The sequence below is a fragment of the Podarcis liolepis genome, assembly GCF_965112155.1.
Source record: "Podarcis liolepis genome assembly, chromosome: 7".
NCBI lineage: Eukaryota > Metazoa > Chordata > Lepidosauria > Squamata > Lacertidae > Podarcis > Podarcis liolepis.
The window spans coordinates 9732427-9758456 of NC_139561.1; the positions used below are offsets into that span (position 1 = coordinate 9732427).

Consider the following 26030-nt stretch of genomic DNA (forward strand, 5'->3'; position numbering starts at 1 on the left):
TGAGATTATTTTAAACATATGATTTGTTACAAGTGCATATGATCCAAAATGAACAAGAAAAAAAAGTTCTAGTTATAGGTAGGTAGCCATGTTGGTCTGCCGTAGTCGAAACAAAATAATAAAATTCTTTCCAGTAGCACCTTAGAGACCTACTAAATTTGTTATTGGTATGAGCTTTCATGTGTATGGGTATCTGAAGAAGTGTGCATGCACACAAAAGCTCATACCAATAACAAACTTAGTAGGTCTCTAAGGTGCTACTAGGGACGCGGGTAGCACTGTGGGTTAAACCACAGAGCCTAGGGCTTGCCGATCAGAAGGTCGGCAGTTTGAATCCCCGTGACGGGGTGAGCTCCCATTGCTCGGTCCCTGCTCCTGCCAACCTAGCAGTTCGAAAGCACCTCAAAGTGCAAGTAGATAAATAGGTACCACTCTGGCGGGAAGGTAAACAGAGTTTCTGTGCGTTGCTCTGGTTCACCAGAAGCGGCTTAGTCATGCTGACCACATGACCCGGAAGCTGTACGCCGGCTCCCTCGGCCAATAAAGTGAGATGAGCGCCGCAACCCCAGAGTCAGTCATGACTGGACCTAATGGTCAGGGGTCCCTTTACCTTAAGGTGCTACTGGAAGAAAAAAAAGGAGGAAGAAAAGCTGTTACAAACCTGATGCTGGGTCTGAACTGAGGCCGAGCTCGACCAGATATTTCCCTGAGTTTGATCATGATTCCAGGAGGGAGCCTGATCCTTGGCAAGTCAAAGTAGTGACCAACAGGAGGCACAAGAATATCGGAGGGATAAGTGAACTCTCGGTCTTCATCAATGGTGAGAGGCAGTGGGGAGGGGCTTGGGGTGAGGGCTGGAGAAATGACGCCATTGGCTTCCACTTGCCACTGGCACCTGGAAAAGGAAAGAGAGGGAGGGTCTTCTGTTCCTTTCAGGCCTCAAAACAAGATCTATCATTTTCAAAGTAAAGCAGATTAGAAGACAGTGTACCTGAGGTGCACATTCCTAGCAGAGAAACACACTTATTCCTCAAAACAACTCTAAAAACCATAAAACAGCTTCACCATGAAGCTGTCTGACAAACACCAACTGGGCCTTCAGTTTAAGAGTCTTTATGAGGGCCCTCTCGCACACTCTGGAATCTCCCATTTTGTTTGCAATTACTCCCATTTTGTTTGCAATTCAGCTATTCATCCGATTCATGAATTTAGGAAAAACAACCATCTTCCACAAATTTCAACAACCTTGCTGTAACTCAGAGCCAATCTGGATGTGATTTGGGAGGTCTCTCACCCAATCTCCCAATGCCTTTTTCTTTGGTTGCACTGAAGGGGTGCATGTATGTTAACCCTTTCCTGCTGGACTGGTCCTGACACAATCAACCACACACCGAAGCTGCCATTAGGTGTGATTTCACTTGGGTAAAAGGTGCAGGGGCGAAAGGTTAACTTTCCAACTCTACAATTGTATGATTTTATGATTCTTCTCCCACAATCCTCCTCCCCAGCAGCTGCTTTTCAACAGAGAAGAAGACATGGGAGATTCCTAAGCATGAGAGTACCACTTTGTATGGGCTTTGGTCCTAAGCTACCTGCTCACAAGGGAAAAAGGCTTAGAAGGCTTCTGGCATCTGACAAGGAATTAACATCCTGCCCCCTTGCATTCATCCATATATTATTTACCTCTGTAAAAGTTTAGATCTCAGAAGATCTTGGCACGTTTCCTCCTCTTTGGTTATTTCTGGTCCATTGTACAGAATCCTCAGCATAGAGCAAGCCAGCACAGACAAGCCTAAAGCAAGGTCTACCAAGAATGGCAATCCTCCCGACACGTCTTCGGATGACTCCTTCAGCACAGAAAGGCAAAAAAGCACACAAAACAATTAATGCTATTGGTTTTTATATACTTATAAGAGTGTTAAAGTTGAGTGACATGTGAATGTGTAGTCAAGGTAGCTGGGGCCCACAATATGTTAGGCAGTACCATTACATGCCTGTCCCTCTTCCTCTCCCCTCAAATCCAGCATATTTAGTTATTACAGCAAATCTCCATTAATGTCCCATATACAAACCTAACACAAGCCTACCTGAAGGAGTGTCACCACCCCCATCGTTCTGCCCGGACACTGAGGTCCAGTGCCGAGGGCCTTCTGGTGGTTCCCTGACTGCGAGAAGCCAAGTTACAGGGAACCAGGCAGAGGGCCTTCTCAGTAGTGGCACCCGCCCTGTGGAACACCCTCCCACCAGATATCAAAGAGAAAAACAACTACCAGACTTTTAGATGACATCTGAAGGCAGCCCTGTTTAGGGAAGCTTTTAATATTTAACAGACTATTGTATTTTAATATTTTGTTAGAAGCCACCCAGAGTGGCTGGGGAAACCCAGCCAGATGGGCGGAGTATAAATAATATATTATTATTATTATTATTATTATTATTATTATTATTATTATTATTATTATTATTATTATTATCATCATCATCATACCTGTGCTCGAACTGTACAAGCAAAGCCCCACATTGCTTTGTCTGGGGTGTTGTGTTCTCGGCCACTCCGCATTTCAAAGGAGAAGGTAACGGTGTCCCCTTCCACCTTATGTTTTGAAAGGGCAAAGGAGAAACAGTTAAACAAGCAGCTAAAGATAGGGTGCAATCCCTTTTTCATGCACTGCTGTCTTCACAGACTTTCCATGGGGGCTTCAGGAGTATGATAGGGTAGCAAGGCATTACAACAACTGAAATGGCTCTAAAAATCACAGAAAGTCACATTGGACAGAGTCAGGTTCAAATCCCCACTCAGTCATGGAGCTCACTGGTAACATTTGGCTAGTCTTCCCAGCCAGCACTGCAAACAGAACCTATCTAACAGGATTGTGAAAATATAATTGGGAGGGAGGGTAGGTAGGGAAAAGAAGAATTTATGCTATTCAGAGCTCCCTGGAAATGCAGAACATTAAATAAATGGATGTGTGTTTTAACAGACTTTGCAGAAGCACTTGGACATTCTTGGGCAAGAATTGGCTTTGGAAATAAAAGCCAACCACCCTTCTTCTGGTTGACCAGACATGAGACGGAAAACCCAAATAATACTCGCATACATAATCTGATTTCAGAGGTTGCAACTGGTACAGGTCCTTGACCATGGAAGCATGACAAATGTAGAAAACACAAGGAATGGAGGTGACAAGGAAGTAACCATGATTGTTCCAGGTCCATGAATCCATCTCTCTTACAGGCTATTACCCTTAAGCCTAACTACAATGGCACTATTATTTCATAATTTTGTTTTTAAAAATGACCACTAGCTTTTTTAAAAAGTATTTTTTTAAAAAACAACAACAACAATAACACAAAGACAATAACCAGCCTTTCCCTGTACATTTCAAGTTATAACTGTATCAGAAGATCAGATCAGGAACAATTAGTCCTGGAGCTGTTCCTTTGCTTTTCCCTTCTCCTCCTACCCCTCCTCATTTAACATTACAAAATAAATACTGAACTCAGCTGCTACAGTCCTCCTTGCATGGCTTTTTTATGGGTCTACAACAAAACACAAACCATTTTTCTATAAAGTAGTTCCCAAACAACAACTCAGCCAGATGGGCAGGGTATAAATAATAAATTATTATTATTATCAAATTTGGTTGAAATCTTGTTGCTGTTATTTTTAAAAAGAGAAATCTTTACTCTGTACCTTTACTAAGTCTTTGGGCCAACCAGTTCCTAAGACACTCCGGCTCCCATATCCTAGGGTGTTGCCCCCATATTCAGCAACCTTCCGGCTATTTGTGTTGGGGCCTGCGTAGATCACCAACTTCAAGAACATGAAATAAACTGTTAGGTGGGATAAAGACAAATACAACATGCAGACTTACGGTAGTTTGAATATTTAAAGTTAATTCCGAATTATTGTTAAGGAGACAAGCAGGTGGCTTACTGGTTTTATACACAAATCACTGAAGCAATAATACAAATGGCTTTTTAGAAGTAAATAGCAGGTGCAGGGCCTCTGATCTGGATCAGGAGCCTGGCAGGAAAGGCCACTTTCCTTTTTGAACCCCACTCCCCATTATCCTGATCAGGATCAGAGCTCCTGGCCTGCTGTTTGTATGCAAGAGAAAGATCTGATCCTTGGCAACTGAAGTTTTCCTTCCAATGCAAACATCAGGTGCAGACACTTCGGTCCCAATCAGGGTCACAGCAAGAGACACCCTGCCACACCCAGCTCAGATTTTGATCCAGATCATAGCCCACTCCACCCTACTTTTGCAGGTGTTTACATTTTTTTAAAAAAGGCCACTGGCTAATGACATGTATGGTGCCACATCTAGTTTGGCCCTCAACTAGCGGTTAACATTCAGCAATGAATAAATTAATTGCAAGGGATCTCCTCTTCATACACAACCAGCTTCTGTGATCCCACACAGAGGCTGGGATCAAAACCTTCCCCGTTTTTTTCTTCTTGGCAAAAAACAGTGCTATAGATATGTCTGATAGGTACGATCTGCACTTTCTGGAAACAACTGAAGCCATTTTCTTCCTTTAAAAAAAAAGCTTTTCCAGCCGAATAAATAGGTCTCGGCCATGGGTGTCCATTTTGTACTGTTTTAAAATTCTTTTTTTTTGTGTGTGTGTGCTGCTCTCAACTGTTTTTTTAAAGCTGCTTTTATTATATTTTGGACATATGTGGAAGGCAATTAATAAATATCAATAATCATATTGTTCGTGATAAAGGTAGAGAGCATTAAGGGACAGAAGTGCAAACTCCTGTGCAAACTCTACTGCAGGAAATGGAAATTGCACCACAGTACTGACTTGTTGTGTTCCACTGGGAAGATCTTTCTAGCATTCTACTAACCTTATCATAATCATACTGTGAAGAGCAGCGGCTATCAAACCTCAGGTACAAACAACGGGCTCCCGGAATATGCACCGTCTCCTTAAATTTGTAATTGTCTCTGACAGGGTGGACTGTCTCGACTGTCTTCCCAGCAGCCCAAGGAGCTGGAATCTTTAAGCCAGTAAGGAAACCTGGCTCTTCTTTTTCTTCTAGCATTCTAGCGTTTAAGAAAAGAGTGAAAAGCGACAAACAAACATTAGCAGAGAAAACCTAGAATTTGTACAACAAACCTATCACAACAGCAAACACATGCTATGTGAAGAAGGGCCTTGTGCTGAAGGCAACTGTGCAATTGAAGGCAGTTTGAGAAAGGAATCGCTGCTCATGTGGGTTACATTCATCTGACTTTCAGCTCTGCTCAAGAGGCTTGCTTGGCAGGTTTTTCAACTTACTGAATTCCCATCTAGTGGGGGTATGGACCCAAGAAGGACCTCAAAGCCTGTGGGTACAAATAAAATGCCACTTCCAGTGATGAGGAAGTTCAGACAATGCAGCCTTAATATTAAATCTACTTCCAAGCTGATATTTACCATGCAGAGGAACCACACACGTTTCATACAGGCACATACAAGCTTTTCCTGAAGAACAAAGAGCACATTTGAGGGTCCTTGCCACTGGGAAAATAGGGAAAGCGGGGAGAGTTAACCCCCTTACCCCAGTGCTGCAATGTAATGGGACCCCCATGGCTGCTGTTCAGTTTTACAAAACCAGACAAGATTCACTAACAGATCTCACAACATCCCTCACAACAACGTCACTTACTTGTGACGTAAGTTGTTAAAAGCAGGATCAGGTAATATACATTGTGCCCATTATGAATTGAAACATAAAGCTCTTGAAACAATCTCAACCTTTTCTAATTTTGCTGCTGTTCCTCTAGAACCCTTAAGGTGGCAGGGAAAGGGAGGAGAAATAAAAGCTGTAACTTGCTCTCCAGAAACACCTTCAGTTGGATCTATAACTTTCAGCTCTTTATGAGAAATCCCCCCCCCCATAAGCCTACAAAGCAATTTTACAGAGCAATGCAACGCGGACCCTGTGGGGTTCCTTGCTCTGAATCATTCTTCCATAATGATTTATGTCCAGAAGCAACATTGCCAGCAAGCATATGAGAGAGTGCCTTCAACATATTAAAGTAGTGAAGGATGAGGGTCAAAGGGCAGTCGGATGATGTTACGTTGATTACCTCTCATCAGGGAATAGCTTGCTCCTCTGCTCTGATGCCCCTCCAGGAGAACTGCCGGCTTCAGAGAAAACAGGAGACTGGGTTTTCAGCAGCAAGGCTGTCTGTAGCAAAATGAATATGGTTTGCTTGTGATTAGTAAAGTAGTATATAATGCTATCTCTCAAATAGGGAAGGGGGGGAAACTGGAGAGGCAGGGAGGGAGGTGAGAAAGAGAGAGACTGTCTTTGCAAGGGGTTGGACTCAAAGACTCTTTGAGTCCCTTGCAACTCTACAGTTCTATGACTTGCTGTTGCTACTGATGCCCTGTCAATCCTCGCTATTGCCCTCACAGAAAGCACAGCTCCCCTGGTCCAGATTACTGCCTGGAAGGAGAATGAGGATGTTTCCTCAATAGGCATTTAGCATGACATCAACATGATTCCTTCACTCATTTTTTACAGGGCACCCACACAACTCTATCACCTAAACATTGTCATCCTGTAGTTGCCCTGTGGTTCTTCCATCTTTTCATAGACCACAAAAACTCCAACTTTTAAGAAGAGAAGAACAAAGCAACAGTGCAGTCTCACAGCTCAACACACATTCATTATAAGACTTGTGGGGAGTGCTGTTTTATGACCCTTTTTAATTACTATTTTGGTATTTATTTAAATGTTTCTCCATCTATATTAATGAAAGATGCAAAGAACTACAACACTCCACAGCTAAAACATTATTTTAGTATAGTGTTACTATACTACTACACCATAGCATCATGATAAATTATATTATAGCTTACAGTGTTATAATGCTTTAGCTATGTTTCATTTAAAAATAGTCAGAAATGTGATAACTAAAATGTGGAATGTACACACAGAAAATGCACAACACACTCAACAGGGTGGAAAATCAGCTGCAATTTCACTTATATCTTACAATGAAAAAGCAATAATTGGGTCATGCTAGGAGCCACCCATCTAGATGCAGCCTGAAGTTCTGCTTATTGGCAGATTTTGAACTGTGCTCCACATAGTACCGTATTATGGCTATGTGTAAGTCTTTGTAATTCAGTATCCTCAATGCATTGTGGGAGCTCAAATTTTACAGGGATGAACATTAAGAAAATGATGTGATACTGTCTGCCATAAAAGGATGGATGCAACCCCCTATGGCAAACCCAGTGGGACAATAAGCATTATAAAAATTTTGTTATAAGGTAGAATGTAACAATATCTCTATTCTGCACAAGAATATTTTCAGTACAGTGGTGCCTCGCAAGACGAAAAGAATCCGTTCTGTGATTCTCTTCGTCTAGCGGTTTTTTCGTCTTGCGAAGCAAGCCCATTGAAGGATTAGCGCTATTAGCGCTATTAGCAGCTTTTAGAGGCTTTTAGCAGCTTATCTGCTGATCGGATCAGCTGATAAGCGGCTTAGCGGCTTAGAAAAAGGGGGGAGGAAAGGGGGGGAAAACCAGCAGGAACTCGCAAGACATTGTCGTCTTGTGAAGCAAGCCCATAGGAGATTCGTTTTGCGAAGCACCTCCAAAACGGAAAACTCTTTCGTCTAGCGAGTTTTCCGTCTTGCGAGGCATTCGTCTTGCGGGGCACCACTGTAGCAAATATCATTCCAAGGGAAGGAAAAGAAACACAAAACCATTTGGAGGGGTGGAGGAGGGGAAAACCACCAGCAGAAGAAAAGGAGGCCATACCTGACTTGTGTAGAGGACCAGCTGCACCAGCTGAGGCATCAGAGCATCGGCCATGGTCAATGTTTGGAGATTGGGGTGCATCAGAGAGGTCAGCAAAACCGGAAGCAAATGGCCCAGCATGGTGGCTTTGGTCACCTGCTCCAGGCCTTTTAACCTGCAATGAGAGGCCCTCTGGATTTCGAGCATCTTGCTGCCATGCTCACTTACCAGTCCTGCTTTGCCACACACAACTGGCTTACTGTGAAAATCCCACCCCAGGTTGCCTTAACCCAGGCATTGGCAAACTCAGCCCTCCAGCTGTTTTGGGACTACAACTCCCATCATCCCTGGCCACTGGTCCTGTTAGCTAGGGGTGTTGCGAGTTGTAGTCCCCAAACATCTGTAGGGCCGAGTTTGCCTATGCCTGCCTTAACCTCCCAAATACATCCTATCTCCATCTTCAACAGTGCAACAAGCTCTCTTAGGTGCTGTTCCCCAGATCCCTGACACCTCCCAACTTTCCATCATCTCTTCTGGACCTCCTGAAGCTTGCCCTTGTTGCTGCTGTTGTCAAACATCTCCTTCTCACACAGCTCATATTTAGACCTCTCCCACCCTCTGAAGAATGAATCCTTGCTCACAATGCCCCTGCTTCAGACTTTTCTTATTCCCTGCACATTTTAGTTTGAGACTCAGACCCTGCCTTAACTTGCATCCTCCAGCACACACAAAAACTGCATGACAGTTCCCCAAATCTCCTGATTTTGGCAACGATAAAGAGAGAGAGAGCAAAATGGTGCAAGTTCTGGGGAATGCCCTTTGCCAAGGAAGCAGACAGAAACTTGCAGAACTGAAAGGAAGCACATTCTAGTGCCATCTATTAGGCAGAGTATCAAGGGCCATTGGACTATTACACCTCCCTCTCTCATTCAGGAAAAGGGAATAGCAGCATGGCTACTTCTCTCATCCAGAGAAAGGACAGCTGCAGATAGCTCGCTTCCCTCCCTCCCTCCCTCCCTCCCTCCTTCCCCCAGAAAGATCACTCTGCACCAACTGCCAGTGTCCTGGGACTGCAGAACAGAATGGAAGCACATATCGATCCCATCCTTCATTCAGACAGCTGAGGGATATCAGGTTGTGTGTCTTTTTGTTTTATGCTTTGCAGTCTGTTGCAAACTGCCTTGAGGACCTTTCAAAATAAAGGTGGGGCGTGAATCTCCAAAGCAAACGAAGTACATGAACTTACCGCTGCTCCCTGTCTGGAATATCGCTGTTTATCAGAGCAGTGGTGACTTGCTGCAGCATTTCAAGAACTTCATCGCATCCCGTAAGGATCTGAGTAGCCAGAGCCAAGATACTAGCTTTAAGCTCCTAGGCACAAAAACGTTAAAAAGAAACTTGTGTTTACATGACCAAGGGAACAGCTGGTCTTAAAAACAAACAAGCAAGCAAACAGAACAAAAAAACAAGCATGGGCTTCCGAAGTTTATGTGATGATCATGACAATGAAGCCGGCACCAACAGATCTCTCCAGGACTGTGACTGGAGACAAATAGTTTCCTTCAAACAACTGAAGGTGGTCAGAGGGGCACCACTGCCTGTGGCAGATACATTCATTTGGTCCCCATCTCCATCCAGCGGTCTTTTGCTGTGCTTTAGAATGCCCACTCATCCACCTTGATCAGAGATGTAACTGGGACACAAGAAATGGGTGGACACACCATGAAAACAGAAGCTGCTATGGCTCCACTTTTGACTCTGCAGGGAAACAATCTCTCTTTTCCTGTGTCAGCTGGAAGTTTAAAAGGTTAAACTCCAAAGTACTAGGAAAAATTTAATTAATTAGAGTGCAAGATGCACTATGCAGGAAATGAAGGACATATTTTGACCAGGAGGGCTCCCTGTCAATAAGGCCTGATAAAAACAACATGGAAGCCCTATTGGGTCATTTTTGAAGTAGGGAAGGTTCCTTCTCAGACAAACAACGTGTCTTCCAATGTCTATGTATGAAGCTGAGCACAAGGGCCACAATTTCTAGTGAGGAATCAAGTTTGATTAACTGATTTTTTTTGAAGTGCCAAAGTCATTCGGCAGCAGACTGTGAAAAAAATGTTAACTTTTTTCTTTAATATAAATACTAAAAATATATAAGTAGTAGGCACCCATAACAGAAGGATTATATTTGTATATCTGTCTCTGTCTCACACTCTCACACACAGGGGTGGTGGAATTCCTAAGATGCTGTTTACTTCCAAAACCAAATAAAATAATACCTCCCTCAGAATGATTGCTCTTCCTCCTATGCAAAATGACACAGATTTAATCCATTAAACCTTTTACAACAACTAGATAGTTCCCCCCCCCTTTTTTTGCAGCAACCTTAGTGGGCACAGGAGCATACACACACACACACATTCCCCCTTCTTCTGTCCTCACCATCCTGCCCAATTGGCAAATCTCCTGCAGATCTGGTGATGCTATTTGTACTGCAGAAAAATAACGTTGTTTGATATTTTCCTATGGCTGACTGAAACAGTCATTCCCTGCCCCCTAGATTCTTTTTTTAAGGGGGGGGCATGCATGTTGCATTTGGGAAACTCCAGCTAGTTAACTGCAGACAAGGGACTCTAGTGGGCTAGGCCCCGACTGCATACAGTACTTATCAGAATGGTTTATCCAGCCCTGTCTGCTGGCCAGACAAGGAACGAAACAGACAGTCTTAGAAGGGAAGAGAGGATGATACGAACTGCAGAGAAGAACTGGAAAAAATAAAAACGTGTTTGTAGGATGAAAGACGGCATGGACACAGTCAGCATTTACTTCATACAAGTACACAAGTACGCCAAAGAATAGCAAAAAGGAGACTGACAGAATTGAAAATAAAGGGGCAAAACTAAATATGGGCCTCCTGTGAAGGCCCTGTAGAAAGAAGTGGAAGCTGCTCTTGGGCTGTGGGCTGCCTTTCCTTCACTGCTCCTCCCTTAAGCAGCTGAGATAATAAATGCAAAGCCAGCTGGAAAAGTAGCACAGGCCCTGCATAGAAGCATATTTTGCCCCATTTCTTCAGATAAGCAAGTAATATTCCCTAGAGAGTGGCGGTGAAGTTGATGGGGCGATTATGTTTTCAGAAATTCTACAGCACTGCTTTGCTGAACACAGATCCCCCTGAGTGGTACAGCTAGCAACATGTTTAAATTTCAAAGTACTTGAAACTGTAGGGATAGCTTTCCCTTATCAGGAATACTCAGTGGTTCAGTTAAAGCAATAGCTCTAGGACAGTCACCCGGTCACGTTTGTAAAGAGGTCCATCTAGAATGGCATTGAGGCAGCAACCACTTAGGATCAAAGTTTTTAGAGGTTATCACACTGACTTAGAGTAAGTCAAAAGGTGAAAGAGTTGCTGATGGGGGCATCCATAGCACAGACATAAACAGGTTTGAAACCTACTTAAGGGCCAAACCATATGATACGGTAAACATACCTTTAGGGAAAGGGGGCTTAAATCGACCTCCCTCACATTTTTACTTTTGTTTTGAGAAAAAGGGTCTCAATTTGGATCACACTATCTACTAGTGCTCAGAGTCCTGTGCAGGTTTCCTGTCAAAAATCCCCCCAGCTTCTTTGCTACTCAGGGGTCAGCAGGACACCAGTATGGAGTGGGAGCAAATTCCAGATCTGGGCCCCACAGTTGCTGTTTCTTCAAACTTAAATGAGGCTTGCTTAAGGGCATTTTTTAAAAAGAGTATTTTATCAGAATGTGTAGTTTGGCCCTAGGCAGCACAGCTTCTTTCAGGAAACCCTGAGCATTTCTGAAGGTGCAGAGAATTCTCAATTTAGAGGTTCAAAGGTCTGAGGTATGAGAAAAGTCATGACCTTTCGTGAGATAAACCTGTTTAAGTCTGTGTAGAACCGTCCAAGACAAAGGCTCCCTCCGGGGTTCCATGGAGGGGGTAAGGCGATGAAAATGCAAAGCTACCCTCCATGCCAGGGATGGGAAACTTGCGGCCCTCTAGATCAGCCCTAGCCAGCATTGCAATGCTCAGGAACCATGGAAGTTCAGTAATATCTTGGAGGCCACAGGTTCCTGAGGCCTGCTCTATGTGAACACCCAGAGCACCCTTTTAGAAGTTAAGAAATAAAGATTTCATTTGTGTGGGGGGACAGGTAAATACTCTAGAAGTTTTAAAGGCCCATAGATGGATATATTCTAAAATGAATGGGAATAAAGTATAATGTTATAGGTTAAAAACAAAAACCTGTAGCAAGGCCTGGAATACAGAACTATCTGCGACAGTTCTTTCTCTAAAACAAGGAGACTCTGGCATAAGAAAAGCCTGCTAGATAAGTCCAATGTCCCATCTAGTCCAGCATCCTGTTCTCACAGTGGCCAAATAGTTGCCTGTGGGAAACCAGCAAGCAGGATTCGAGCACAAAAGCACCCTCCCCTCCTACTGTTTCTAGCAGCTGGTATTCAGAATGCCTCCAACTGTGGAGTCAGAGCACAGCCATCGCGGCTAGCAGCTAGTGATGGCCTTATGCACCGTATTTTTCACTCTATAGGACGCACCGGACCATAAGACGCACCTTGTTTTAGAGGGGGAGAACAAGAGAGAAAACATCTCCCCCTCTCAGCTCAGCGCCCCTTCAGCGAAGTGGCAGGAGAAACGGAGCCCCTTCCATTTCTCCTCCTGCTTGGTTGAAGGGGCGCTGTGCAGCTCTCCCTCTCTGCTGAAGCCAGGAGAGTCTTGCTCTCCTGGCTTCAGCGAAAGGAACCTGAAGCCACCTCTGGACTGAACTTGCAGTTGGTGGAGAGCAGCGGCGGCGGCGGCAGCAGCAGCAGCAGCAGCACATAATGATCTCTGCTGGTCTTTCTGAATGCCACTCTGGTGGAGGTCAACAGGGGAGCCTAGCCATGCATTGCAAAGCACAAGAGTTCCTGAATTAGGGCATATATAGCTTCAACAGCACCTTCCCTCCTGAAGAGGTCACTGTTGAGAATTCTAGCTGAAGCTGTCACAAAATTACACTGAGACAACAAGAAGGGACAAGACAGCACAGAGAGGGTATACCCATCAGCTGAACTGCAGAGATACAAGGGCCAGAAGAGAGCATGGGTTGTTGAAATCAGAACTGGAATTTAATATTGGTGTTTACCTGTACCTTCAATGTCTCTCCCTGCAAGGAGCTGTCACTGTCATCGTTTTCGTCAGGCTTAATCAAAATTGTATTACTCAGAAGATGGTTCTGTACGGCCATCAGATACCGCAGGCAAGAAGAGGCAGCCTTTAATATAAATGAGCACCATTTGCATTATCATCTCAACACTTCAACTAGAAAATCAGTACAGAAAAAGGTTGTGTGCTATTTTTGAAACACAAAGGAAGAAAACGAACAGGGAAATGTCAAATCATTCCCCTGCTAGACTGTCACAGCTCTGCAGTGCATTACAAGAATGTAACAAAAGAGTCACTAACTCAAGCTAAAATTTGAGAGATGTGTCACAAATTGCTGGATTTTGCTTAGTTGACACATAGGCAAGCAACAGTCAAATTAATTCTTAAAACAAAGCTCAATTCACAGGGATCAATGGATACATTCTAGAAAGGTCAACAGAGTGGGAATGGGATCTCAACATATTTATTGCAGTACACAGTGTAACTGTAAGTTTCAAACAATGCTGTATAGTTTATGCTTTGATTTCATGGGGGCACAGAAAACCTAAATTGAATTCAGCTTCCTGAAAACCTCATGCTTCCATTTTTTTACTTGAAGCAAGTTGCTAGCCCTTATTGGCTCTTCAGATATGCTTCAAAGTGTGAGGAAATGTCTGATGAAATCTCAGGAGTGGAAAGTAGAAAGTAACAGAGCAGGAGAGCTCCAATGCTCTGCCTAACTCCTTAGCCCTCCTCCACAACTGGCAAAACCAAAATGATGCAAAATAGAAGTAGTTATGCAAATCTGCATGCCTAGAGAGGACACAGAATTCTGCTATTCTTGGTGCAGACTTTGGATGGCTTGGGCCCAGCATTTCAATTAGCACAGTACACTGGTCTAAATCTGCCCCCCTCCACTACTTCCCACACCAGTACCCATTTGTACTATACTTCCAAAATAGTCATAACCCAAATATTCAGGCTGCTTCTTCCTAACCCCATGACTTTCCTGTAAAGCAGGTCAGGATTGTTATGTTCATTATGCAGCCAGTATGGTATAGTGGCAAAACTGTGCCAGAAAACAATGGAAATAACTAGGTTCAGTTTCCCATTTAGGTGCAAAACTCACTGGATAAGCTTGGGTCATTTACTCACACTCACCTACCTCTCATGACTGTTACAAAGATAAATGAGCAGGAAGGCTGCAGCTCTGAGCAAATGAGGGAGGATAAAAATGTAGCAAGATAAACACTATTACAGTGAGGGCTGAGGCTAAAACAGACTGGCTTGGTTTGATTCTGATCCATTCATCTGTTTTTATTTATACCCCAGTTTTCTACAGACAGAACCAAAAGCAGCTTGAAAGTGATTAAAATACAGTCTAAAATAAAAAATCACATTAAAAGCAATCAACACTGGTTTGTTCATTGAGTTTTACCACTAATGCCAAGATTTAAACCGGACTTCCCGTCATGCCATTCACTTTTAACTACCATGCTAACATTAGCTCTTAATTAGGATTATTTTTTGTGTGGTTGCCGTTCAAAGTAAGTGGCAGGGAGACAGAGCAGGGCAACATGTGGATGCAAGGCATTATCAGACATCTGGCCAAACACTCACAGCAGACAGCATGGAAAGGTTCATGCCGGTTTAGCCAGGTGCTCGATTTCATGGCAGGACAAAGTATAAGACTGCTCTTCCTAGGTGAGGCTGGGAAAGAAACTGGAAGAGCAGAATCAGCAGCTGCTGCCTGTTAGTACAATCTGAATCACAAGTTCCAAACTCTCCTAGGTACATAAGTCTTTGTTCCTCCTGTGTGTCAATACATCGGCATGCAGGTGGCATCCAGAAAACAATCAGTGAGGTTTGCAGGCTCATCTATAACATTTGACAATCCAAATGCTCCCCTTAAACCTTGCAGAGACTGCTGCACTGCCCCTATCCTGGCTGTACCCATAAAACAAGAGGCCCTTTTGGAAAAAAGAGCAAGCTAGGAGGTGTTACTCACAGGCACAGTTGAGAGGAGCCTTTGAAATTCATCTCTGGATACAGTTTGGCACTTGGTGATTAAGATACATGATTCTCGGACAACGATCTTGAGAATGTAGTGCAAAAGTTCATCGTTTAGTCTTTAAAAATGTAGGAAATATATGGTAAAATGGTGAGGGTTCAGTACTGGAAACAAAAACACTCATGTGCAAGCAAATTCAGTTTTTTTGGTAATGGTGAACTAGTAGCTACCATAAAAGACACAACCATGTTTTTATTTACTTAACTTACATCTGTCTACAGCTACAGGATAGTTCCACATATCTAAGAGCAGGACCCTATACCTTACAACAAACTCCTTAAAAGGGAGGGGGGGTTCAAACGTTTTTGATACTGCTGGGATCATGGCGGCATGTCCCATTGCAACATGTGAGACAAAACAGGAAGTCTGCGCCACCTTGCTCTGCCACGCCACCCACCTCTGCCAGCACCACCTCAGTGCCCCTGCCTCTGCTGTCAGAGAAGTGGCACCAGCATCAAAGTTAGTTTTAGGCAAGAGATCTCATAAGATCTCTCAGCTGCCAGTGGCAGAGACACAGGTGAGGCTGCTTTGGGGGCTTCTGCCACCCAAGGCAGCTGCTTCACCCCACTACATGGGTGGGCTGGGTGGTGTGGGGGTCTGTGCTTCCAAGCTCAAAACTCCACTGGTGCACTCTAGCACTCTAGATCCCAGAAACGGGAGCACAAATTTATGAGAAGCTTTCTGATGCAGGCAAACGCGTACCTAGCAAATGCCTGAGCAGAGGAAACTCCCTGTGGATTGGGCCTTCTGACAGTTTGCACTGCCCATAGAGATCCAAAGGGGATCTCGTTGCAAATAATTGCTGTGCACAAGAGAGTTGTGCGTGGTGGTGGTTGGGGAAATATAAAACAGATCATTTTATGTCATCATTTAATTGCTGAGGACTGCAAATTCACACTTTCAAACTTCTGTTTGGTTGTTCCAAATGAGCTTTCCTAAAACTGCAACAAATGGTTTCCTTTATCTGTCTTGCAATCTAATGTTTGTTTGTTTGTTTGTTTGTTTGTTTAATATACTACCCATAGTTTTTCAGTCACATGTTTTTATGTTATGTCCATGGAGAGTGAGTATAGCAAGTAAAGATCTAGGGCTTGAGTATCTCTTTTGATCTGAAGTACTTTCAAAATAACTTGCCCTGAACGACACAGACCTGAAATATCTGAAAGAACGCCTCCTTTCCTACATACCCTCTTGGTAGAGGGGGCTATCTTAGTACAGTGGTGCCTCGCAAGACAAAATTAATCCGTTCCGTGAGTCTCTTCGTCTAGTGGTTTTTTCGTCTTGCGAAGCAACCCTATTAGCGGCTTAGCGAATTAGCGCTATTAGCGGTTTAGCGGCTATTAAAGGCTTAGCGGCTATTAAAGGCTTAGCGGATTAGCGGCTAAAAGGCTATTAGCGGCTTAGCGGCTTAGAAAAAAGGGGGGGAAGCGGGGAAAAATCGGAACACTCGCAAGACGTTTTCGTCTTGCGAAGCAAGCCCATAGGGAAAATCGTCTTGCGAAGCAGCTCAAAAACGGAAAACCCTTTCGTCTAGCGGGTTTTCCGTCTTGCGAGGCATTCGTCTTGCGGGGCACCACTGTAGTTCCTCTTCCCTGGCGACCCAGGATAGGGCATTTTGTGGAACTCCTCCCCCACAGAGACGTGTCTAGCACCTTCATTATACAGCTTCCAGAGAAGGCTGAAGATGTAACTCGTTACCATGGACTTGACACTTGAAGTGTATATTTTTAGGATTGTTTTAATCTGCTTCTAATATTGTATTGTAATGCTGTAAACCGTCCTAAGACCTCAGGGTGAAGGATAAGCAGTAAATAAACAAATAAATAATAAAAACATATATTATGATCCAAGATTCTGAGATTCTGTCCTTGTAGCACTGGCTCTCTGGAGGATGTACCATATTATTTATCTTACTGCCAAATCTTCTCTGGGATTTGAACTCAGTTTTTAGACACCCTTCTTGAGGGGAAAATCAACAGGCCTGAAGCTACAAAAAAAACCCCCAAACAATTTCTTGTAGGCTTCTGTTGTTGTGATTATTGTTTCTTGAAACCGTTACTAATTGTTCCTTTTCTGTTGCTTAGTAAGACACAGGATTTGTGCCACCTCCATTCCTTTTTAAAGGGGCCACTGGCCCCAAGCAAGCTGTGATGAAACACTTGGAAGCTGTACGACAGAAGCAGCAACTCTGAGAGAAGTCTTCATTGGATAGGATCCAGAGCTTTCAGAATGTGCACTAGGCAAATTACATCCCTTACATGCAGGAAGACCCATGTCACTTACCTGTAATGCTCATCATCTTCACTGCCAAATCTGTTGTTCTGAAGCTGCTCAGCCAGGTTAGTCATGATCACATTTCGAAGCTGGGCAAGCCCACTGTTTCTGTCTCCTACAAGGGAATAATTCATGCGGGAAACTGGCTATATATAGATGTTGGCCTCAGCTGTAAATTCATGCTAGATGAAAATATTTCTTATTAAATGTGCAGCAGACTATGCGTTCCGGACCATATACTTTTAGCCGGTAGATGCTTCTAGATGTGGATGATTTAGCAGCTACCAAGCATTGCTGCTCTGCTGTAAACTGGAAATGGAATACAAATTCTGCTTCCAGACTTCTAAAACTCTGCAGCCAAGTGTGAAGTCCACTTTTTCCAAGCCCAAATGCTGGTTTTCATTGAGACTACTGTGAAACGGCCTCGGCCCAGTATACCTGAAGGAGCGTCTCCACCCCCATCGTTCAGCCCAGGCAATGAGGTCCAGCTCCAATGGCCTTCTGGCGGTTCCCTCACTGCAAGAAGCAACGTTACAGGGAACCAGGCAGAGGGCCTTCTCAGTAGTGGAAATAAACAACTATCTGACTTTTAGAAGACATCTGAAGGCAGCCCTGTTTAAGGAAGCTTTTAACATTTGATGTTTTATCGTGTTTTTAATATTCTGTTGGGAGCTGCCCAGTGTGGCTGGGGAAACCCAGCCAGATGGGCAGGGTATAAATAATAAATTATTATTATTATTATTATTATTATTATTATTATTATTGGTTAAATACTCCCGCCTCCCCTCACTGTGCTCCTAATCATGGATTTGGAAAGGGAAGGGTTACATTGACAGATCTGATTTCCATGGAATGAAATGGCTAGCATAATCTATACAGGTCACAACCAGCCAGAATGGCAGCACAATGGGCCCCCTACATCTGGGGCATCTGGAGGGGGGAAAGAGCTGGATTTTGGCACTCTGGAATACAGTAGAAGCTGAACAGGAAAGGCATGATAGGGAGATATTTGTTGACAACGTCAGGAAAACATGGCTACTCTAGAGCAAAAGATCAGTGTGGAAGCTGCCTACAATGAATTTTCATTACAGTCTTAGTGAAAACACTTACCTTCTGTTAAAACCAACTTAAGCAAGTTATTAATTTCCACTTCTCCAGGATACAGGTTATTTAGACCAGAGCTTAAAGAAGAGGGGGGAAAAGGTAACATTTAGTATCTGCAAAGACAGAGCAACAGAGTATTAAAAGGTAAAGGGACCCCTGACCATTAGGTCCCGTCGTGACCGACTCTGGGGTTGCGGTGCTCATCTCGCTTTATTGGCCAAGGGAGCCGGCGTACAGCTTCCAGGTCATGTGGCCAGCATGACAGAGTATTGGGGCACCTTAAAATCTAGCAGATTAATTGTACCATAAACATTGTCTTCTTTCTTTCTTTCTGCAGACTATTGAGACTACCTTTCTGAAAAAAAATAGCATTAGCTTCCTGAGTATAAAAGAAAAGTCAGGAATGTTGGGTTTTTTTGAATGATGTTAATGGTTAAGCAAGAAGGCCATCAACAGACAGTTTGGGGAAGTGGTGAGTAGGCTGGACTAAGACCTAGGAGACCAGGATTCAAATTCCCACTTAACCATGAAGCTCACTGGGTAATCTTCCAGTTGCACTATCTCAGACTAAGCTACCTCACAGGGTTGTTGCAAGGATAAAACAAGGAAGAAAACTATGTATGCTACCTTGAGCTCCTTGGAGGAAAAGTAAATGTAATAATAATATATACAAAGAAAACCACTATGATCAAAAGGGGCCTCTTTGGATATCAAAAGGAAGCCTTTTCCACCCTGTTATGTAACCAGATTCAAACTAAGAATTATTTTATGGGAAATACGGTTCAAGCAAGCAACTGCTTCTACAGTTAAAGGAATGAAAACGCTCATGCTTTTTCCTCTTTGTTTAATTGTCTGTTATTGCTGCTGCTTGTGCCACAGGGAGCAAGGAAAGCATACTACAGAAGCAATTGTATTTTAGTTTAAGTCTTACCTGTGTCATTTCTTGAAATGTTTGCTAGCAACTTACACAATGTACAATCTCTATTGCATTCGGTACCCAGTGAAGTAAATTAAGAATACTCTTATTTCATAGAAGAGGATCTGAGGCTAAGTAACTGCAACTCATCCAAGGCTATGCAGTCAGCCTGTGGCTCAGGAGGAATTTGAACTCAAGTTTGCCATATCAAAGTCCAGCACTCAGCTGGGTGGCTATTAATTTAATTCTACACTCTGAAAATTTAATTCTACACTTCACCAGTGTAGAATTAAACCAAGTTTCTTCAACAACATTATCTGGTCATACAGTGCAGCAACCAGTTAATACTTCTCTAACATCAATCAACATGGCTGAAAAAAAACAGGCTTTGGATCCAAAATACGCTGTTATTATTCCAGAACTGAGAACACTGCACCTCGTAAATATAAATCTGCAAGTTTTCTCAAGTTTTGGAGTGTGTCCCATATACAGGAAAATGCGACACCCAAGATCAGGCATGGGCAAACTCGGCCGTCCAGATGTTTTGGGACTACAACTCCCATCATCCCTAGCTAACAGGACCAGTGGTCAGGGATGATGGGAATTGTAGTCCCAAAATATCTTGAGGGCCGAGTTTGCCTATGCCTGCCCAAGATGAATGCCCTTTGCCCTTTAGATGTACACTATCTGGTTATCTTAACGCAGGACTGTGACGCTCCCCATGCTTTGGCCAAAAGATGAAAGAAGTGGCAGATAGAAGAGTGGGGACCATCTTTAACCTTTTAACTACAACTAGCCAAAAGAACTATGCCCAACCAGCACCAGCAGCAGTAGCTCTCACAACAGAACTTCAAAGTCACCCTAAAGTAGATGGTAGAAATGCCTGCTTTCTTCTATATAGCTGATACCAACTATCTAGAACTTTCTGACCATTTTAACTGATGGCCTCCTAAGAGTGTAATGCCCAAAGCTGGGAAATAGGCTGGCCAGCTGGTTAATTTTAAAGTTATGCATTTAAACAACAGGTTTACATTCTCTACTACTGTGTGCTGCAAGCGTCCTGTATAAGACAGAACCCAATGACAAAGCTTGGGTGTTGTCTGGCAAATATCCACCCCACCCACAACCTCCTCTCATTTTTAGATTTTTAACCTCAGCTAGCAAGAAGCAATGGGACATGGGTGGCGCTGTGGTCTAAACCACAGAGCCTAAGGCTTGCTGATCAGAAGGTCAGCGTTTCGAATCCCCATGACGGGGTAAGCTCCCGTTGCTTGGTCCCAGCTCCTGCCCACTTAGCAGTTCGAAAACACGTCAAAGTGCAAGTAGATAAATAGGTACCGCTCCGGCAGGAAGGTAAATGGCGTTTCTGTGCGCTGCTCTGGTTCACCAGAAGCAGCTTAGTCATGCTGGCCACATGACCCAGAAGCTGTACGCCGGCTCCCTCGGCCAATAAAGCAAGATGAGCGCCGCAACCCCAGAGTCGTCCGCAACTGGACCTAATGGCCAGGGGTCCCTTTACCTTTAACAAGAAGCAGGCTGGAAAGTGACAGTAGAAGTTCCTTCCCAAAAAAACACCCAGTGACCTGGAATAGACAGGGAGGAAGCCTAGCATATACTGGTGACCAAACTAGCTGCCTTCCTTTGGGCTAGGTTCAGCCAAGTCCTAGTGTAAAGCACAGAAAATTCACACTTCACTATAATGTAGCTTAGAATGGCTGCTCTGTGGTTTTTACCAAGTCAGGCCTTGAAAGTATTATCTTCACAAGGACTACAGGATTTTTAGGATTTGATTGATTGTAGTGAGCTAAGAGGACATACGTGATTGCCAGGCAGACCTCCTTCTGAATCTCAGGGCTGATCTGGTCCTCTGGTGCCATCAGTAACTGCCAAAGCAAGAGGCCGGATCGTCTTACGATGTCACGATTCTTCTCGGTTTGAGGGCTGAAGAAAAATTTAAAAACCACCTGCAAGGACAAACATGGGACTGTTTGTACAAATGCTCATGTTGAATTGTCAGATATGAGTAAGTGAGTACCATAAAAAGAGTATATGGAATCTGATGGTTTACTTATTTATATCAATATAATTTATTGTAGTCTCTGCCATGCCCACAGGGTCCCCACTCTCACTGAAAGGAGATTTAAAAGAAGCACTGAGTTGGAGCCAACAGATTAGTTTGCAGTGTGTGGTTGGTAGCAGAGCGCATGTATGATGCCTGTAACAATTGCTTCAGTTTGCAGGTGTGACCATACACTCAAAAAAGGTGGACAACCCCTCTCACCAGCTTCATTCCAGTGACCAAAGGTGAGGGACAAAAAGCAAAAGTCCCTCAAGAAAAAACAGAATAAAATGTGAACATTTCCTCTGCCCTCTACTGACGTAACCACACAAGTTAGCTGAAACAGGTGGGTCTGATAATGCTTACAACAATTGCTGCAGAATACCATCAAGAACACCTCTCTTGGATAAAGCTTCCATGACTGAGAAAGAACCCACCAATGCTCCAATTCAGTTCCAGCACTTCTGACTCTGCTCACAGGAAGAGTGAGAAAATCCTTACATATCCCACCACTCCCACTAAGGGCACCGTATTTTTCGCTCTATAGGACACACTTTTTCCCCTCCAAAAATGAAGGGGAAATGTGTGTGCGTCCTATGGAGCAAATGCAGGCTTTCGCTCTCCAGGCTTCAGGAAGCTGTCCACAAGCCTTGGGAGCTCGGTGGGAGTGCCCACATCCCGAAGCCTGGGGCACGCTGAGCAGATATCCACAAGCCTGGGGAGCTCGGCGGATAGCAGCCTCCAAACCTGACCTGGTTTGGAGGCTGGCGGTGGGAAAAGCAGCGCTTCTCCCCACCGCCAGCCCCACAAGCTCGGGGGACAGTGGGGAGGCGGAGCGCCACCTTCCTGCTGTTCCCCGACCTGGTTTGGAGGCTGGCGGTGGGGAGAAGCAGTGCTCCCCACCCCCCCGCTAGCCCCAAAGAGCAGGTCGAAAGGAACCCAAAGCCTCCAGAGCCCAGCGGGAACTCCCGCTGGGCTCCGGAGGCTTCGGGTGAACGCACCTTGAACACACAGAACGCACCTTGACTTAGAGGGGGAGAACAATAAAAAAAAATTTTTTTCCCTGTTCTCCCCCTCCTATGGTCCAGTGCGTCCAATAGAGCGAAAAATACGGTACTTTGCCTGAGTATCCCACACCCCCAATCCAAAAGCAAACAATTACATTAGGACAGCACAATTACACTAGGATAGCACGCACCTGGAAGACAACCAAGATGCAGCGTATAATGCAGGTGTCCCCATTGACCATAGCTTTCTCCATAATGTCGCAAATGCTGCTAAGATGATGGCCCTCGATTGGGTGTTGCTTGCCCAGAAAGTTTGTGATTGGAAGGTTGTTACTCGCTGCCAGCAGGTTGAGTTGATGGATACACATAGCACCAACATGGTGCAGTAATTGATTGATAACCTCATTTGTGGTTATGGCATCTCCTAAAGCAGTAAGAAACGTTTTATAAATCGGCAGTGTGAATTTCAAGGTATCGTCAAGGTTTATTCATTCTGTGCCTTTCAACTGTACCTAGTCTAAAACATAAGGTTCCCCACCCCCAAATATTCAAATAACTGTGTGGAATTCAAACAGAGAATTCCCAGGTTTGAGGCTCAGTGTTTCCAGGTTATAAGTAGAATGGTGAAGTTTGGTGCTTGTGATCTCGGGGAGGCACTCTCTCTTTTTTTTAAAAAAAAAGTTTTTAATTTATACAACAAGAAAAAAGAACAAAAAAACACAAATACCAAATTACACACAAATTACAAAAATAACCATAGGCACATAATTTTCTTAGCAAACAATAAAACATCTATTGGTCTTAACACTAAAGACCCAACCTCCTGTCTATTCCATATTTCAAATTCATATTACTTATTGCCAATACACACTTTTATCATAATTAAACTTATTCTCAATAAATCTAATTTCTTACATCTACCTTGCAACTATTACTGAAGTTCCTCGAATGCTGCAACAGAATTTAAACTACTATATTTATTTTTCAGATATTCTTTGAAAACCTCCCATTCTGAAACAAATTCCTGTTTTGATTTATTCTTTATTTTTTCCGATAAACCATCTAATTCGGCATATTCCGTCAGCTTTTGGATCCATTCTTGTATAGAGGGGATTTCATTACTCTTCCATTTTGCTGCGATCAAAACTCTTGCTGCCGTCGTCGCATATAAAAAGATACCCTTCCTCTTTTGTGGAATATCCAAATCTGTTTTTTCGGGGAGGCACTCTCAGTTGGAATAAGCAACACTAGGTAGACATCTAGGTGGGCCAATGGTCTGACAGTATAAGGCATCTTCATATATTTATATGGATGGAAGGGAAGCAAGAGAAGGGCATGGAGATTGAGTGTAGCTGCCCACAAGTTTCCAATAATTGGGAATAGCAACCATACATGCAGTGCTGATGCAAGGGTATTTTGCACAGCTTGGATCCCTCTGACGTGGATTTGTTGGTTTGGCCTTTGCAAGCCACCACCTCTCAAACCCATTTTTTCCAAATGGAAGACAATTAACAAACTACTTCATGAGACTTTCGACAGGGTAAACATGTTGAAGTTTGCCCCATACTACAATTTGTGCTATATAGCTGATGATGTGGTATCAATACCTGATTATTTCACTGCTAATGTTTTCATTCAGAGAAGCACCGTTTTGTGGCCTTCTCCTGCAGCTGTAATAGTCAATTGCCATCCTTCAGCAGAATTCCACAGAAATTCAAAGGAAAGATCCCAGCATCTTGTAGTTTGTAACTTCAAAAGCAGGAGAACTTCAAACACCCTGATTATTATTTTGGTTCTGATCAAAGGAAGTTCTGTTCTATATATACCCTCACCAACCTTGTATGAAAGAGCTGTTCTGCCCTGCTGGTTTCTCAGTCAGGTGCAGCATGGCTCAAAGGCAATGCCCACTGATCCAGGCTGTCCATCTCACATTTCACTAACAATGACTTTGTACAGAGTGCTGACTGCTGATTTCCCCCTCACCTTTTGGTTCCACAATTATATGGCTGACTCCTAGCCTCTGGCAAACGTAATGGAAGGCTTGGTTCCCTGGATTGCACCATTGATCAATATAGTCGTTCGAGCATGTCCAGATCATGTTATTCATAGCATCATAGCACGCTCCTGAACAAAAACAATCAATAGCTCTTTTTATCAAAAGTGGCTTATAATGCAAAACAGGTCCAGACAGATGCCTTTACGGTTGGTAACAATTCCTCTTAACATACACATGCACCTCCTCCCTCCTCTGCACCCCTTCTCACCAACAGCTTCATTTGGTCCTAAAGGACTTTTCTTTGTTTTTATTCCTCAGAGGTAAAGACTGTTCCTAAGCATTCCATAACAGCTCAGCAGCTAAGCCAACGGCTAGGGAGGTCTTCTTGCAATGAATCTTACATCTAATAAGAGATGTTTCCAAGATAGCAACTTATTTGCCACTCAGATTTTTACACATTTTCTAGTTTACCTGATTTTGGGGGGAAACTGGTAAAAGCACTCCCCCCCCCCCATAGATCTGCTTGCTTTAATGGACTGCCTCCCTTGCCTTCATTCAACCACAGAAAGCACTCCAGTGTCCACCACTCCAAGGCTGGTGTTTACTTTGCAAATAGATTTATAGATATTGCTATCGATGGTACAAAATAAAGCAAGAAACGACTGTCTGATCTCCCCTCTGCCACGATCCACAAATGCTAACGTTAAAAACCCACCACCATTACACTGCCAATGGCACCTTAGGTCAGCCAAGGTTTAGAGCAAATATACAGTTTCAAGCAATTCTCCTATACACATATATTGTTATTATAAACTTTATTAGCCTTCTCCTACTTTGGCAGATTATTTATGTTACTTTAAAAAAGAAAAAAAGAGGTGTGTCTGAACAGATTAGCTGTTTAAAGCAAGCCAGATTCTTCTCAGAGAAACCTGTAATCAAGGGCATCAAACGCCATTATTGCCATTACCAAGTTGCATCTAAAACTGCATATTAATTCCTTACCAAGACCAGGAACAAGAGCACCGCGTCCAAGTGAGCTCCCAGCAGCATCAATGAGATCCGCTCGACTTGTAAACTGTCCATCTGAGATACTGTACACCAGACTCGAAGCCAGAACTTTAAACAGAGAGCCTACAATCAATCCCTTGAAAGCTCACATATTTATTTGAACTGTGCGTTATGCACAGGAGCTTGATTGTTAAACACAGACAGTTATTTAATTTCTACAGTGAGAGAATCGAGATACCGAGGCTTGTACTTAACTGGAAGCCTTTTGCCCTGGAAACTCTACCTGCTTTTCCCAAACTTCAGCTGAAGCCCCACAGGTCGCTGGCAACCCCAAGCCTCCCTCCATATGTTGCAGGTCAGACCTACGGGCCAAAAGAAGCCCTTGCGTGCTCTCTATCCACCCTTGGGACTCTCCCCAGGCCAGGCCCTCTGCCCAGACTAGCTCTACAACCTTCTTGAATGCCTTTGCCTGGCTGGAATGTCTCATTGAGCTGTGATAATCCCTCTTGTTTGCCTGAACAGAGAGTAGTGTATGCATAGAAACCCCTGGGTTTTTGTATTGCTGGAATGTAGCCTACTATACAACGGTAAGAGTCACATCCACCGTACTACCCACTTTTGCCTCTGACTACACCCACTACTGATATGCAGCTTCTGGAAGGTGCCCCTTGGCCTGAAAAATGTGGGTAC

General features: G+C 43.7%; 1 protein-coding gene across 6 annotated transcripts in view; it reads right to left on the minus strand.

Moving 5' to 3' along the window:
- Nucleotides 1-26030, minus strand: part of HECTD4 (HECT domain E3 ubiquitin protein ligase 4) — a 115243-nt gene that overhangs the window by 57463 nt on the left and 31750 nt on the right. For 4 of the 6 annotated variants that reach the window (XM_083511404.1, XM_083511403.1, XM_083511401.1 and 1 more), the window contains exons 10-25: nt 25335-25448; nt 24320-24460; nt 22528-22760; nt 21089-21234; nt 18361-18431; nt 17260-17365; nt 14914-15034; nt 12907-13035; nt 8999-9123; nt 7774-7927; nt 6087-6187; nt 4859-5057; nt 3695-3814; nt 2489-2593; nt 1684-1847; nt 662-895 (exon numbers count right to left, since the gene is read on the minus strand). In XM_083511404.1, coding sequence (XP_083367530.1) covers nt 662-895; nt 1684-1847; nt 2489-2593; nt 3695-3814; nt 4859-5057; nt 6087-6187; nt 7774-7927; nt 8999-9123; nt 12907-13035; nt 14914-15034; nt 17260-17365; nt 18361-18431; nt 21089-21234; nt 22528-22760; nt 24320-24460; nt 25335-25448 — 2263 coding nt within the window. The remainder of the gene's footprint in view (nt 1-661; nt 896-1683; nt 1848-2488; nt 2594-3694; nt 3815-4858; nt 5058-6086; nt 6188-7773; nt 7928-8998; nt 9124-12906; nt 13036-14913; nt 15035-17259; nt 17366-18360; nt 18432-21088; nt 21235-22527; nt 22761-24319; nt 24461-25334; nt 25449-26030) is intronic. The other 2 variants (XM_083511405.1, XM_083511402.1) reach the window with 1 other exon arrangement.